Source organism: Saimiri boliviensis, chromosome 1, assembly GCF_048565385.1.
Source record: "Saimiri boliviensis isolate mSaiBol1 chromosome 1, mSaiBol1.pri, whole genome shotgun sequence".
Classification (NCBI taxonomy): Eukaryota; Metazoa; Chordata; class Mammalia; order Primates; family Cebidae; genus Saimiri; species Saimiri boliviensis.
This window is the reverse complement of record NC_133449.1, coordinates 128,728,477-128,744,293: the sequence shown is the minus strand read 5'-3', so window position 1 is coordinate 128,744,293 and position 15,817 is coordinate 128,728,477. Positions and strand designations below refer to the sequence as shown.

The window sequence follows — 15,817 nt, the reverse complement described above, 5'->3', positions numbered from 1 at the left end:
TAATAGATTTATTTTCATCTATTTTCACATATATGACTGATTTGAATACCCTTTGAAAAATAGTTTTTACCAAACTAAAAGCAGAACTGCCATATGATCCAGCAATCCCACAGCCGAGTATACATCCAAAAGAAAGGAAATCAGTATGTCACAGAGGAATCTGTACTTTCATGTTTATGGCAGCACTATTAACAACAGCTAAGATATGAATCAATCTAAGTGTCCATTAACCTATGAGTGAATAAAGAAAATGATGTATATATATGCAGTAGAATGTCATTCAGCCATAAATAAGGATAAAACTCTGTCATTGCAGCAACATTAATGAGCCTGGAGGACATTATGTTAAGTGAAATAAGCCAGACACAGGAAGACAAATATTGCATGTTCTCACTCATATGTGGAATATGAAGAAATCGATCTCATGGAGATAGAGCATAGATTGATGGTTACCAGAGGCTAAAAGGAAGCAGGCAGGAGAGGATGAAGAGAGACTGGTTAATTGGTACAAAAATACAGTTAGAGAGAGGGTATAAATACTAGTCTTTGATAGCATGGGTGACGGTTGTTAACAATTTATTGCATATTTCAAAATAGCTAAAAGAGAAGATTTGGAATATTCTCAGAACAAAGAAATCTGTAAGGTAATGGATATTCCCATTACCCTAATTTGATCATTATACATTGTATGCATGTATTAAAATATCACATGTACCACATAAATATGTCCAATTATTATGTATCAGGAAGTCAATTTTAAGTGTTTTTTTTTAAACTAAAATTTTAAAATTTGCCAATCCTTTTTTTTTTTCTTACTGATTTCTGAGTTTTGGTTCTCGTTCAGGAAGGTTTTTTTCACCTCAAGAATTACAGATATACTTTCTAAAGTTTTCTTTTAATAGTTTTTTAAGTTTTGCTACTTTTAATACTGGCAGAGTTTCTTTTTGTTCTAATAGGAGATAGGGTCTAGTCCTTTCTTTCTCTACTGATTTGAAGTATCATTTTAACAGGTATTAAATTCTAAGATATCTGTTAACTATGTATATTTCTGGACTATTTGTTTTCATTGATCAATTTGCATTTTCCTGTGCCAGCACCACATTGTTTTAGTTACTGTAGCTTTGTGATCTTTTAATCAACATTTTATTTCTTGTTTGAGTACTCTGTTATGAAACTTAGAAACTAGAGATTTACATACAATTATAAAATGACAATTTCACTTCTCATTGCTGCCTAATGGCTTATAAGCGAGATAGAGCATATTTAAAGGCCAAAAAACAACCTGTTGACTTCTAAAATGATAACGTGTTAACATGCTTACTTGTCTTGATTTTATTAATCACCAAATTAGTAAATTGTTTCTGTAATAATTTCCCAAAGCTAATTGTTACTACATGTTATTTCTTTGCTTTGCTTTTCCCTTCCTTTATTTTCTTTTCTTCTTTTTGATGGAGTCTCGCTCTTTCGCCAGGTTGGAGTGCAGTGGCTCAATCTTGGCTCACTGGAACCTCCACCTTCTGGGTTCAAGCAATTCTCCTGCCTCAGCCTCCCGAGTAGCTGGAACTACAGGCACATGCCACCACACCTAGCTATTTTTTTAAAAGTATTTTTATATTTTCCTCTTTTGTTTTTTATTATACTTTAAGTTTTGGGATACATGTGCAGATCTTGCAGGATTGTTACATAGATACACACATGCCATGGTGGTTTACTGCCTCCACCCTGCCATCACCTACATTATTAGGTATTTCTCCTAATGTTATCTCTCCCCAAACTCCCCACCCCCTGCTATCCCCCCCCAGCACCCCACCCCTTAACAGACCCCAGTGTGTTATGTTCCCTTCCCTCCCTCCATGTGTCCATGTATTCTTATTGTTCAACTCCCACTTATGAGTGAGAACATTCAGTATTTGGTTTTCTGTTCTTGTGTCAGTGTGTTGAAAATGATGGTTTCCAGCTTCATCCATGTCCCTGCAAAGGACATGAACTCATTCTTTTTTATGGCTGCATAGTATTCCATGTGCCACATATTCTCTATCCGGTCTATCATTGATGGGTATTTGGGTTGGTTCCAAGTCTTTGCTATTGTAAACAGTGCTGCAGTGAGCATATGTGTGCATGTGTCTTTATAATAGAACAATTTGTAACCCTTTGGGTATATACCCAGTAATGGGATTGCTGGGTCAAATGATATTTCTATTTCTAGATCCTTGAGGAATCACCACACTGTCTTCCACAATGGTTGAACTAATTTACACTCCCACCAACAGTGTAAAAGTGTTCCTATTTCTCCACATCCTCTCCAGCATCTGTTGTCTCCAGATTTTTTAATGATTGCATTCTAACTGGCATGAGGTGATATCTCATTGTGGTTTTGATTTGCATTTCTCTAATGATCAGTGACAATGAGCATTTTTTTATTGCATTTTAGGTTTTGGGGTACATGTGAAGAACATGCAAGATTGTTGCATAAGTACCCATGTGGCAGTGTGATTTGCTGCCTTTTTCCCCTTCACCTCTATCTGGATTTCTCCCCATGGACAATGAGCATTTTTTCATGTGTTTGTTGGCCACATAGATATCTTCTTTTGAAAACTACCTGTTCATATCCTTTTGCCTGCTTTTTGATGATCTTGTTTGTTTTTTTCTTGTAAGTCTGTTTTAGTTCTTTGTCGATTCTGGATATTAGCCCTTTGTCAGATTGGTAGCTTGCCAAAAATTTTTTCCATTCTGTTGGTTGCCAGTTCACTCTGATGATTGTTTCTTTGTTGTGCAAAAGCCCTTTAGTTTAATTAGATCCCATTTGTCTATTTTGGCTTTTGTTGCCATTGCTTTTGGTGTTTTAGTCATGAAGTCCTTGCCTATGCCTATGTCCTAAATGGTTTTGCCTAGGTTTTCTTCTAGGGATTTTATAGTATTAGGTCTTATGTTTAAATCTTTAATCCATCTGGAGTTAATTTTAGTGTAAGGTGTAAGGAATGGGTCCAGTTTCAGCTTTCTGCACGTTGCTAGGCAGTTTTCCCAACACTATTTATTAAACAAGTAATCCTTTCCCCATTGCTCATTTTTCTTCGGTTTGTCAAAGATCAGATGGTTGTAGGTGTGTAGTGTTACTTTTGAGGCCTCTGTTTTGTTCCATTGGTCTGTATCTCTGTTTTGGTATCAGTACCATGCTGTTTTGATTACTGTAGCCTTGTAGTATAGTTTGAAGTCAGGTAGTGTGATGCCTCCAGCTTTGTTCTTTTTGCTTGATTGTCTTGGCTATGCAGGCTCTTTTTTGGTTTCAAATGAAGTTTAAGGTGGTGATGCCTCCAGCTTTGTTCTTTTTGCTTGATTGTCTTAGCTATGCAGGCTCTTTTTTGGTTTCAAATGAAATTTTTTCCAGTTCTGTGAAGAAGATCAGTTGTAGCTTGATGGGGATAGCATTAACTCTATAAATTACTTTGGGCAATATGGCCATTTTCATGATACTGATTTTTTTAAACCATGAGCATGGAATGTTTTCCCATCTATTTGTGTCCTCTGTTATTTCCTTGAGCAGTGGTTTGTAGTTCTCCTTGAAGAGATTCTTCACATCCCTTGTTAGTTGTATTCCTGTGGCAGGTGTGAGTGGGAGTTTGCTCATGATTTGGCTCTGTTTTTCTGTTATTGATGTATAGGAATGCTTGTGATTTTTGCACACTGATTTTGTATCCTGAGACTTTGCTGAAGTTGCTTATCAGCTTCAGGAGATTTTGAGCTGAGATGATGGGGTCTTCTAAATATACAATCATGTCATCTGCAAATAGAGACAATTTGACTTCCTCTTTTCCTAACTGAATACGTTTTATTTCTTTTCCTTGCCTGATTGCTCTGGCTAGAACTTCCAATACTATGTTGAATAGGAATGGTGAGAGAGGGCACCCTTGTCTAGTGTGTTTTCAAAGGGAATGCTTCCGGTTTTTACCCATTCAGTATGATAAGGCTGTGGGTTTGTCATAGATAGCTTTTATTATTTTGTGATACATTTTATTGATACCTAGTTTATTGAGACTTTTTAGCATAAAGCGTTGTTGAATTTTGTCAGAGGCCTTCTCTGCATCTATTGAGATTATCATGTGGTTTTTGTCTTTGGTTCTGTTTATTTGATGGATTACATTTATAGATTTGCATATGTTGAACCAACCTTGCATCCTCGGAATGAAGCCTACTTGATGATGATGAATAAGCTTTTTGATGTACTGTTGCATTTGGTTTGCCTGTATTTTATTGAAGATTTTTACATCAATGATCATCATGGATATTGGTCTGAAATTTTCTTTTTTAGTTATGTCTCTCCCAGGTTTTGGTATCAGGATGATGTTGGTCTCATAAAATGAGTTAGGGATTCTTCCTCTTTTTGTATTGTTCGGAATAGTTTCAGAAGGAATGGTACCAGCTCCTCTTTGTATGTCTGGTAGAATTTGGCTGTGAACCCCTCTGGACCTTGACTTTTTTTGGTTGGTAGGCTATTAATTGCTGCCTCAACTTTAGACCTTGTTATTGGTCTCTTCAGGGATTCAGCTTCTTCCTGTTTTAGACTTGGAAGGGTGTAAGTTTCCAGGAATTTATCCATTTCTTCTAGATTTACCGGTTCATGTTGCATAGAGTTGTTTGTAATAATCTCTGATGTTAGTTTGTATTTCTGTGGAATCGGTAATGATATCCCCTTTATCATTTTTATTGCATCTATTCTATTCTTTCTTTTCTTTTTTGTTAGTCTGGCTATCGGGCTATTTTGTTGACATTTTCAGAAAACCAGCTCTTTGATTTATTGATTTTTTTGAAGGGTTTTTTGTGTCTCTATCTGCTTCAGTTTTGTGCTGATCTTAGTTATTTCTTGTCTTCTGCTAGCTTTTGAATTTGTTTGATCTTGCTCCTCAGTTCTTTTAATTTTGATGATAAGGTGTCGATTTTAGATCTTTCCTGACTTCTCATGAGGACATTTAGTACTATAAATTTTCCTCTAGACACTGCTTTAAATGTGTCCCAGAGATTTTGGTATGTTGTGTCTTCATTCTTGTTGGTTTTGAAGAACATCTTTATTTCTGCCTTCATTTCATTATTTATCCAGTAGTCATTCAGGAGCAGGTTGTTCAGTTTCCATATAGTTGTGTGGTTTTGAGTGAGTTTCTTAATCCTGAGTTCTAATTTGATTGCACTGTGGTCTGGGAGACTGGTTGTTAGATTTCCATTCTTTTGCATTTGCTGAGGAGTGATTTCCTTCTAATTATGTGATCAATTTTAGAGTAAATGCAATGTGGTACTGAGAAGAATGTGTATTCTGTGGATTTGGGGTGGAGAGTTCTGTAGATGTCTATTAGGTCTGTTTGGTCCAGATCTGAGTTCACATCCTGGATATCCTTGTTAATTTTCTGTCTCCTTGATCTGTCTTATATTGACAGTGGGGTGTTAAATTCTCCCACTATTATTGTGCTGGAGTCTGTCTCTTTGTAGGTCATTATGAACTTGCTTTATATAACTGGGTGCTCCTGTATTGGGTGCATATATATTTCGGATAGTTAGCTCTTCTTGTGGCATTGATCTCTTTATCATTATGTAATGCCCTCTTGTATCTTTGTTGGTTTAAAGTCCATTTTATCAGAGACTAGGATTGCAACTCCTGCTTTTTTTTGCTCTCCATTTGCTTGGCAAATCTTCCTTCATTCCTTTATTTTGAGTCTATGTGTGTCTTTGGACGTGAGATGGGTCTCCTGAATCACAGCACACTGATGGGTCTTCATTTTTTATCCTATTTGCCAATCTGTGTCTTCTGATTGGGGCATTTAGTCCTTTTACATTTATGGATAATATTGTTATGTGTGAATTTGATCCTGCCATTTTGATACTACCTGGTTTTGCCCGTTAGTTGACACAGTTTCTTCATCGTGTTGATGGTCTTTACCATTGGCTATATATTTGCAGTGGCTTGTACTGGTTGTTGTATCCCATGTTTTGTGCTGCTTTCAGGAGCTCAGTAGCCCTTGTAAGGCAGTCCTGGTGGTGACGAAATCTCTCAGCAATTGCTTGTCCATAAAGGATTTTATTTTTCCTTGGCTTATGAAGCTTAGTTTGGCTGGATGTGAAATTCTAGGTTGAAAGTTCTTTTCTTTAAGGATGTTGAATTTTGGCCCCCTCTCTCTTCTGGCTTGTAGGGTTTCTGCTGAGAGACCTGCTATGAGTCTGATGGGCTTCCCTTTATGGGTTACCCGACCTTTCTTTCTGGCTGCCCTTAGTATTTTTTCATTCATTTCAATCCTGGGGAATCTGATGATTATGTGTCTTGGTGTTGCTCTTCTTGAGGAGCATCTCTGTGGTGTTCTCTGTATTTCCTGGATTTGAATATTGGCCTGCCTTGCTAGGTTGTGAAAGTTCTAGATAATATCCTGAAGAGTATTTTCCAGTTTGGATTCATTCTCTCTGTCACATTCAGGTACACCAGTCAAACGTAGATTAGGTCTTTTCATATAATCCCATATTTCTTGGAGGCTTTGTTTATTTCTTTTCTCTGTTTTTTCTCCAGTCTTGCCTTCTTGTTTTGTTTCATTGAGTTGATCTTCAATCTCTGACATCCTTTCTTCTGCTTGACTGATTTGGCTATTGAAACTTGTGTATGCGTCACAAAGTTCTTGTGCTGTTTTTTCAGCTTCATCATTAATTTATGTTGTTCTCTAAGCTAGTTATTCTAGTTAGCATTTGTTTAACCTTTTTTCAAGGTTTTTAGATTTCTTGGCATTGGGTTAGAACATGTTCCTTTAGCTCAGAAAAGTCTGTTATTACTCACCTTCTGAAGCCTGCTTCTGTCAATTCATCAAACTCATTCGCCATCCAGTTTTGTTCCTGTGCTGGTGAGGAGTTGTGATCCTTGGAGAAGGAAAGACATTCTGGTTTTTGGTGTTTTCATCCTTTTTGCGCTGGTTTCTTTCCATCTTCATGGATTTATCTACCTTTGATCTTTGAAGTTGGTGATTTTTGGATGGGGTCTCCGAGTGGACTTCTTTTTTGTTGATGTTGAGACTCTTTCTGTTTTTTTTTTTTTTTTTTTTTTTTTTTTTAGTTTTCCTTCTAATAGGCCTTTCTGCTGCAGGACTGCTGGAGGTCCACTCCAGACCCTGCTTGCCTGGGAATCACCTGCAGGGGCTGCAGAACAGCAAGGATTGCTGCCTTTTCCTTCCTGTGGTAGCTTCATCCCAGAAGAGTTACCTGCCAGATGTCAACCAGAGCTCTCCTGTATGTGGTGACTCTTTGGATATACAGAGATCAGGGAGCCTCTTGAAGAGTCAGTCTGTTCCTTGTTAGAGCTCAAGTGTTGTGCTGGGAGCTCCGTTTCTCCCTTCAGAGCTGCTGGGCAGGGACATTTAAGTCTGTTGCAGCAGAACTCAAAATGACTCCTTTTCCCAGGTGCTCTGTTCCAGGAAGCTGTGGCTTTATTTTTAAGTCCCTGATGGGCTGCTGCCTTTTTCAGAGATTCCCTCTCCAGCAAGGAGGGAGTCTAGTCACAGTATGCTTGCAGAGGTGTTGTTGAGCTGCTGTGGGCTACCCCCAGCTGCTCTGTAAACTTCTTTGAGCTTTTGTTTACATAGGTAAGATTAGAGTTGCTTCAGTAATGGCGGACACCCCTCCCCACACTGAGCTAGACCGTCCAGGGTTCAGCTCAAACTGCAATGCTAGCTGTGAAAATTTCAAGCCAGTGGGTTTCAGTTTGCTGGTCTCGGTGGGGATGGGACCCACGGGGCCACATCTTCTGGCTCCCCACCTTCAGCCCCCTTTCTCTTAGAGGTATGGGCAATTTTGTCTTGCAGGCACTCTAGGTGCCAGTCAAAACTGCTGCTCAGATTTGTGTTGGGAACTCACAGCCCTGGCTGAATTGGCCGCCTAGATTTGCCCTGGAAACCCATGGTGCCTGTTGGTATGTGGGGATCTCCTGATCTGTGGGCTCCAAAGGTGCGGAAGAAGTACAGCATCTGAACGGGAGCTGTGGAGTGGCCGGAAATGTCCCTGATGGCCTCCACTGGGTAGGAGGAAGGGCCCTCCAGCCTGCTGCACCTCCCGGGTGAGGTAGTGCCCCACCTTGCCTTGGTTTGCCCTCCTTGGGCTACACTCACTGTCCAACCAGTCCCATTGAGATGAACCTGGTACCTCAGTTGGAAATGTGGAAATCACTTGCCTTCTGCATCGCTCTCGCTGGGAACTGCGCTCCGGAGCTGTTCCTATTCAGCCATCTTGGTGGAAGTCCTATTTTTTGTATTTTTAGTAGAGACAGGGTTTTATCATGTTGGCCAGGATGGTCTCGATCTCTTGTGATCTACCTGCCTTGGCCTCCCAAAGTGCTGGGATTACAGGTGTGAGCCACCTTGCACAGCCTACATGTTATTTCTTAAATATTATTTTAATATAACAAGACTCCTGTAACGTGTAATAAAACAATTCAGTAAATGATCGGAATGAGAATGTTACTGAAGGCATTGTTAGAGTAATTTGAAATTTGAGTCCAATTGTTGAACTCTAGGAGTGTATGTATTTTTATGCAGTAACCTCTCATTTAGACCTTTAAAGGATAAATTCAAATCAGTGGAAAGTCAAATAATACAACTTTTTTTTGTTGGTGGTGAGACAGAGTTTCCCTCTGTTACCCAGGCTGGAGTGCAGTGGCATGATCTCGGCTCACTGCAACCTCTACCTCCTGAAGCAATTTCCTGCCTCAATCTCATGAGTAGCTGGCATTACAAGCACCCGCCACCATGCCCAGCTAATTTTCATATTTTTAGTAGAGACAGGGTTTCAGCATGTTGTACAGGCTGGTCTCGGACTCCTGACCTGAAGTGATCTGCTGGTCTTGACCTCCCAGAGTGCTGAGATTACAGGCGTGAGCCACCGTGCCTGGCCATAGTAATGCAGTATTTAAATACATGAGTTTATTACTTTGAGGATACAGTCTTCTCTAACTATGTTGTCTGAAACAGGTCCTTAGAAGTACTTGAAATCCTAGATAAGAATGGTTTGGTTTTGACTTTTGAATTATTTATCTTCAAATGAATGCTGTTAAAGTATTTGAAGGATATTGAAAAGTAGCTTGAATATTTTAAACATTTTTCAATGCACCTTTGAATTGTTAACTTCTTTAAAAATTTTTTTAACTTATTTTTTTAATGCTACTTCAGGTAGAATGTATTGTTATTTTTTTAAAGACTAATTATCCTTCATTTGCATTTTAATCATAAATTGAGCTCAATCTGTCTTAACAATTATCAAAATTGGGCAAGGCATGGTGGTTTATGCCTATATTCCCAGCACTTTGGCAGGCCCAGGTGGTGGATTGCTTGAGGTCAGGAGTTCAAGACCAGCCTAGTGAACATGACAAAACCCAGACTCTACTGACATACAAAAAAATAGCCAGGCATAGTGTCATACACCTGTAATCCCAACTACATGGGAGGCTGAGACACAAGAATAAAGAGGCAGAGGTTGCAGTGAGCCGAGATCGTGTCACGCTCCAGCCTGGGTAAAAGAGTGAGACTCAGTCTCAAAAAAAAAAATTATCAAAATTGAAGAATTTTATGTCTTCCTTGTTTTTGTCTTCAGATTAAAAATTAACTGCATTCCTTTCCAGACTGAGGGAAACCAAGCCTTGTTTAGAAGTCATCACTTTTAAAGGGTTGTTAGGGTTTATCTTCTAGAGAGAGTAGGTAGATTCTCTGCTATCAAAAGGGAGAATTTGGGGAATGGAAAACATCTAAAATATGAGAGCTAGGATTTACCTAAAACTGTATTAAATTTACAGATGGAATTTTGCTGAGCATAGCAGAGTATTTAGAAATAGATATCCATAAATAATGTGGAATGCTGAGTGTTTTTGAGAATTGGAAAGCTATTGGGTAAAAAAGAGGTAAGCAGCAGTCTTGGAGTGGAGATACCATTGCTGACACAGGGAAAACATGGGAAACTTAATAAAGAGAGAACAAAATGGAAATAAGGCCTTTGGGATGGTAGAATGCCCTGAAATGAGGAAATCACCAACCTCAGTGAATGTCCCAGAGTAGAATAGGGAATAGAATAGAAAGGTGCATAACCAACACTGGGGATATGAACTTCAATGAGTGTTGTCATCATCCTAAGAATGCATTTTAGGTTTATATTTATGGGGGAGAGATTCCTTGCCTAATTGTGGGGTAGCACTTGAAATGAGATTTCTAATTTGGTTGCTGAGAAAAGAATGGGTTTTTAGTGTTTGAGATTATACTCTAGATATACAGAGGTAGAGTCTGAGGCTAAGGGTACTGTTAGTTTGTCTGGAATTGAGATAGTATTAAATGTATTCACTGAGAGTTATTTACTTTTAGTCTTATTTTTAAAGGTCAATAGTAACTTTCATCATTTACTTCATTAAAATGTTTTCATTATTAACTATTGGCTATTGCTATGTAATAAATTACTTCGAAATCTTAATAGCTTCGAACAACAAATATTGGTATCTCACAGGCTTTTGGGTTGGGAATTCAAGAGTGGCCTAGCTGGGTTGTTCTGGTTCACTATTTCTCAGGAAATTGTAATCAAGATAATGGCCAGGGCTGGTAGCTTACTCCTGAAATTCCAGTACTTTGGAAGGCTGAGGTGGGCAGATCACTTCAGGTCAGGAGTTCAAGACCAGCCTGGCCAATATGATGAAACCCTGTCTCTACTAAAAATACAAAAAATTAGCCGGGCATGGTGGAGGGCACCTGTAATCCCAGCTATCTGGGAGGCTAAGGCAGGATAATTGCTTTATCCCGGGAGGCAGAGGTTGCAGTGAGCAGAGATCACACCACTGCACTCCAGCCTGGGTGACAAATTGAGACTCAGTCTCAGAAGACAAAAAAGATAATGGCCACAGCATGGCTTGACTGCTACTGGAGGATTTACTTCTGAGGTGGCTCACTCAGATGGCTTTTGTCTATTGGAAGCAGGCCTGTTCCTTGCCAGGTAGATCTGTCTCTAGGGTTGCTCCATGTATTCTTTGTGGAAGCTTGTTCTCCCTCCACCCTCTCTCCCAGCCAACAATCCAAGAGATAATAAGGAGGATCTGCAGTGCTTAGTATGACCCAGTCTCAAAAGTTATATCTCGTCAGTTCCTCCATATTCTCATCTTTAAAAGTGAGTCAATAAGTATAACCCACACTCTAGGGGAGGGAAATTAAGCTCCAGCTTTTGAAGGAAGGAGTATTAGAATTTGTGGATGTACATTAAAACCACCTCAACTATATGCCTCTGTTGATTCTCTCTTCTTGAGTTATCATTCATGCATTACTATGGTGTTTACCAGATAATTGAACATGATATTTTGAAATGTGAAGCAGAATTACAATTTTACCATTATTAGTTTCTTCATACAATTTATATTTTTAATGGACATAGGGGCTATATCATTGTACTGAATCTCTGATAGTCCTTATTATTGTTAATTTTTTATGTGATTCAATAAAAAAATTTCAGAGCCTGCTGTGTGGAAGACATTGTGTAAAGTCTTTTTTTGTCCCCCACTCCCATCCTCCCCATTTTCTGCACACACTCCCTATCTTTCTCCCATGCTTTATTTTTCTCTGTAGCACTTTGCTGTTCCTTTCTCCTTTCCTCACTATGTTCCAGCCATGCCCGTCTCCATACATAGAACCTACCAGACATTCTTTTGCCTTAGGACCTTTGCTATAGTTGTAACTTTTGCCTGCAGTGGTGTTCTCCCAAATTTTCACGTTTGACTTCCTTTCCTCTTAAGTTTTTGGTCAAAGGTCACCTTTCAATGAGGACTTCTTGACCACCCTATGTAAAATTCCAACCTGTTCCTACATAAATATTCCCAGTATCCTTAACTCTGCTCTTCTTTTTCTAGCATACTATATAGTTTATTTGTTAGGTTTATTATTGTTGATTCTAGCTGGAATGTAAGATTCCCCAAAGGCAGAAATCTTTATTTTGTTTACTTACCTCAAGTACCTAGAATGCAAATGCTTGTTATATTATTTTTTGAGGGGTGCAATCACTAACATATATTTAAACTATTATCTTTTTTTTTTTTTTTAGCTAGAATGTAAACTCCATGAGGGCAGAGATTTTTGTCTATTTTATTCATTGCTTTACCCAGCACATAACACAATGTCAGGCATGTAGTAGGCATTCATTAATTGTTAAGTAAATGAAAACACTGGGTTAGCAGTTTTTCATTTGGGCCAGTTATTTTGTTTTTCAGAGTGGAATCAACATTTTTTTTATCTTTGTAAAATTAATACATGTTTATTATGTAAAATTTTAGTCCATATAGAAAAGTAAATGAAGAAAATGACATCTACCCTAATGATACCTTGTTATACCTAGACATAATCTTCAGTTTATGTATTATTGGTTATGTTTATATGTCGGATGTCTGGGTATAAATTTATTTTTTATAAGAATGTGTCATACTAGATATTCTGTTTTGCAGAGTGAATTTTTATACTTAATGTGGAAATCTTAACACATTCAAAGTAGAACCATGTCTTTTTAGTGTCTACTTAGCAGTATGTATTAAAACATTGAAAATTGTCTATTCAAAACTATAAAGTTATCCAAACTGTACATAGGTCATATTCTATTCCTAAGTATTTTACTTATGAGAAAAATGTTCCAAATAATAGCACACCTTAATATTTCATAAACTTTAAAATATGACTGTTAGAAAAATCATGCAAGAGAACTTTGGTCTAAAGAGCAAATGAAGTATAATAATTCCAGAAAATTCAAATTTAAAATGTAGGCAAGATCAGGATGAAGTTTAGAATAATGAGGGAAAGGTTGATGAACTGCAAAATATATTAAGTGAATATTCTATTGGCAAAGAAATTTACTACTTTGAATAAAAACTTAGTAATTGTCCTATAGAATATGTAATGTAGTCATATGCTAAATATATGACTATAGGTAGCTATCCTATGAAACTTTGTATGTTCACTGTCATAAGTTGATTTGAAAAGTATTTTGTGGCCTAAATTGAACTAAGCTATTAAATGAGTTCAGAAGAGGAAGCAATCTTCCTGAATGGGATAATTTGGGTCAACTTATTTTATTCTAGTCATTCTTTTATTGCTTTCCTATTATCTTCAGAATTATAATTAGTATTAATATTTTCCAGTTTATGGGGAATAATTTGGTAAAACATTACCAATTAACATTTTATACAAAACTTTGGGTAATTTAAGGGAATTGCCATTATTTCATCCTGGGTAAATCATATTTTATCTTTTACCATTGAAGGTAGCTAAACATAAGAGATAGGTTATTTCTTCTTTAAAATATTCATTGTCTCCATGTTTTTAATTTGAATGGTTTCTTTTTTTTTTTTATGTTCTTTCCCCAATTGGTTTAAGCATCTTTAAATACTTTTTTAAACTTTTTCTTCAGATTGAACTCATTTGCCAGCAAAATAATATTATAGTATTGGAAGATACAATAAAAAGACTTAAATCTGTAAGTATATTTTTCATAAATATATGTTGAGGAATTATTATTTGATCAGTAAAGTATAAAAAATTGTATCTTTTTGTGAGCAATAAAATGTTTGTTTTCTAAAATCTGCACCAGCTGCTAGGGACACATCTGTAAGAGTGACTTTTTTTGCTTCTTTCATCACTATTCTTTTTTTTCCTAGAGGCAGAGGACAACTTTTGGTTGGCTTTATTAATGTCTGTATCTGTTAATTGATTTAAAATGACTGAATAATTCTCAAAATATAAAGTATATTTGTTTACACATTAACTTTTATCCCCTTTAGTAATAAATATTTTTAAGCTATACACTTTGTTACATAATTCCAAACAATGTTTTATTTATCTAACAATGTGAAATGGAAAGTGCTCTGTTTAAACATTTTAATGTTATTTAAAATATTTAAAACCATCTGTTTGTAATTATATCTATAATTTTCTCCCAATAAAGTATTGTTAAGTAAATGTCAAAGAAGTGTTTCTAACTATATTAAAGTGAATGGAAATTCGTGGGAATGCTTACAAATATGGAATATCCAGCCTTCACTTAATTTATTCATTCATCAAACAATATTAGACAAAACTTTCATGCTATAACAGATGCTTTAATAATAGCATGTGTTTGTCTAAAGCAAATCCATTCCATTTGTAGGATGTTTGCTAGGCCTGTGGACATTTCTGGCCTTTCTAAAATATCTTTACCATTTTTTTGTCCAAAATTATTGAGCAAATTTAAGGGTGGGTGCTTTTAGTTAAAATGTAGCATACTCAGAAATGCTGAAAAAGGAAGATAACTTAAGTGCTTTTTAAAAATTATGGCTATATAATTTTTTTAATGTTCTATTTTAAAAATACCAAATTAAATGTTCTTAAGGATCCTATTTGTATTCAATTTTACTTAGAAAATGATGCTATAGTTTAGCTTGAAATAATGGCCTAATTTTTTCTTCCTTGGCAAGATAATTTTAGAGACGGAAAAAGCACAAAATAAATCTCCTTCTAGACTTGATTCCTTTGTCAAGACTTTGGAAGCAGACAGAGATTACTATAAGAGTGAAGCTCAAAATTTAAGAAAGATGATGAGAAGTAGGTCTAAAAGTCCAAGACGCCTGTCACCAACTGCCCGGGTAGGTTTTAGAAACTTACAAATATTTTGGAGTTTGTTGCTCAGACACTAGCTTTTATTCTTTGTTTTACCTAATCTGGAAATAATTCATTTTGATTTGGTGTGAATTGCTATATCAAAGGGGTTGAGGGACAGAGATCTCTTCGATGGCACAGTAGACTGCTGATACTGGTTCTTTATCCTCAGCATAAGTAGTGCTTGGGTGGTAATCAGACAAATTTGGGATGAAACTTTTAAAAAGGTGTGGTTTTTAAGCTTATTTTTTATAATTTCCCTTCATTATGTAGTCTTGTTTTCTTAAATAGAAATCGTGCATTGCCATCAGTGCACCTTTCTGTCAGTGTACCTTTCTATATCAGCACCTTTCTATCAATACTATATATCAAAGAAGAATTTCAAATTCCTTACTTAATTGTAGGGTACAAACTGTGATGTAGAACTTTTGAAGACAACAACCAGAGATCGTGAAGAACTTAAATGCATGCTGGAAAAATATGAGCGCCATTTGGCAGAAATTCAGGGTAATGTCAAGGTTCTTACATCTGAGAGAGACAAGACCTTCCTTCTTTATGAACAGGTAAACTTATAATAAACAAATTATATAAGTAATAACATTGAATTCTAGAGGTATGTAATTCTTCTTTGAGATCTATGAGAGTGCTTAAACCTGCCAATCAAATTAGTCCGACATTTGGGAATTATATGTTTTTAAGATATTCTTAAAGAAATGTAATACATTTCCAATACAGGAGGTATGTGAGTACACACATTTGTTGTCCCCATAACCAAAAAAAGATCACACACATGCATAAGAATAGTCTTATTTTTGGAATAAGATACGGAGAAAGCATTACATGATAGGGTGTGGTGAGTTCAAAAACTCACCACACCTTATCACTTTGGGAACTTAACTTTCGAGAATAAAATAAGTGTGTAGTTTATCTCTGCTTTCTAGCTTAAAATTTTATAGGTTTTATTAATCAAATAGCTTCTTTATCTAACAAGTATTAAATCGTATAAATCATCCATATAACTTCTTTTAAAAGTATCACAAGTTTTTAATGAATTATTGCTACTGTATACAGGGCTCTAGGCTTACTACTCTAAGGAATAGAAAAATGATAAGATGCTGACCATGTTTTTCTGTGAATTTACAGTCTAGTTGGGAAGATAAAGTATATTG

General features: G+C 36.5%; 1 protein-coding gene across 9 annotated transcripts in view; it reads left to right on the top strand.

Moving 5' to 3' along the window:
* Positions 1 to 15,817, top strand: part of TSGA10 (testis specific 10) — a 140,719-nt gene that overhangs the window by 18,153 nt on the left and 106,749 nt on the right. For all 9 annotated transcript variants that reach the window (XM_074403994.1, XM_074403983.1, XM_074403997.1 and 6 more), the window contains 3 exons: positions 13,426 to 13,491; positions 14,468 to 14,635; positions 15,053 to 15,211. In XM_074403994.1, the coding sequence (XP_074260095.1) occupies positions 14,585 to 14,635; positions 15,053 to 15,211 (210 nt within the window). In that variant the 5' untranslated portion in view covers positions 13,426 to 13,491; positions 14,468 to 14,584. The remainder of the gene's footprint in view (positions 1 to 13,425; positions 13,492 to 14,467; positions 14,636 to 15,052; positions 15,212 to 15,817) is intronic.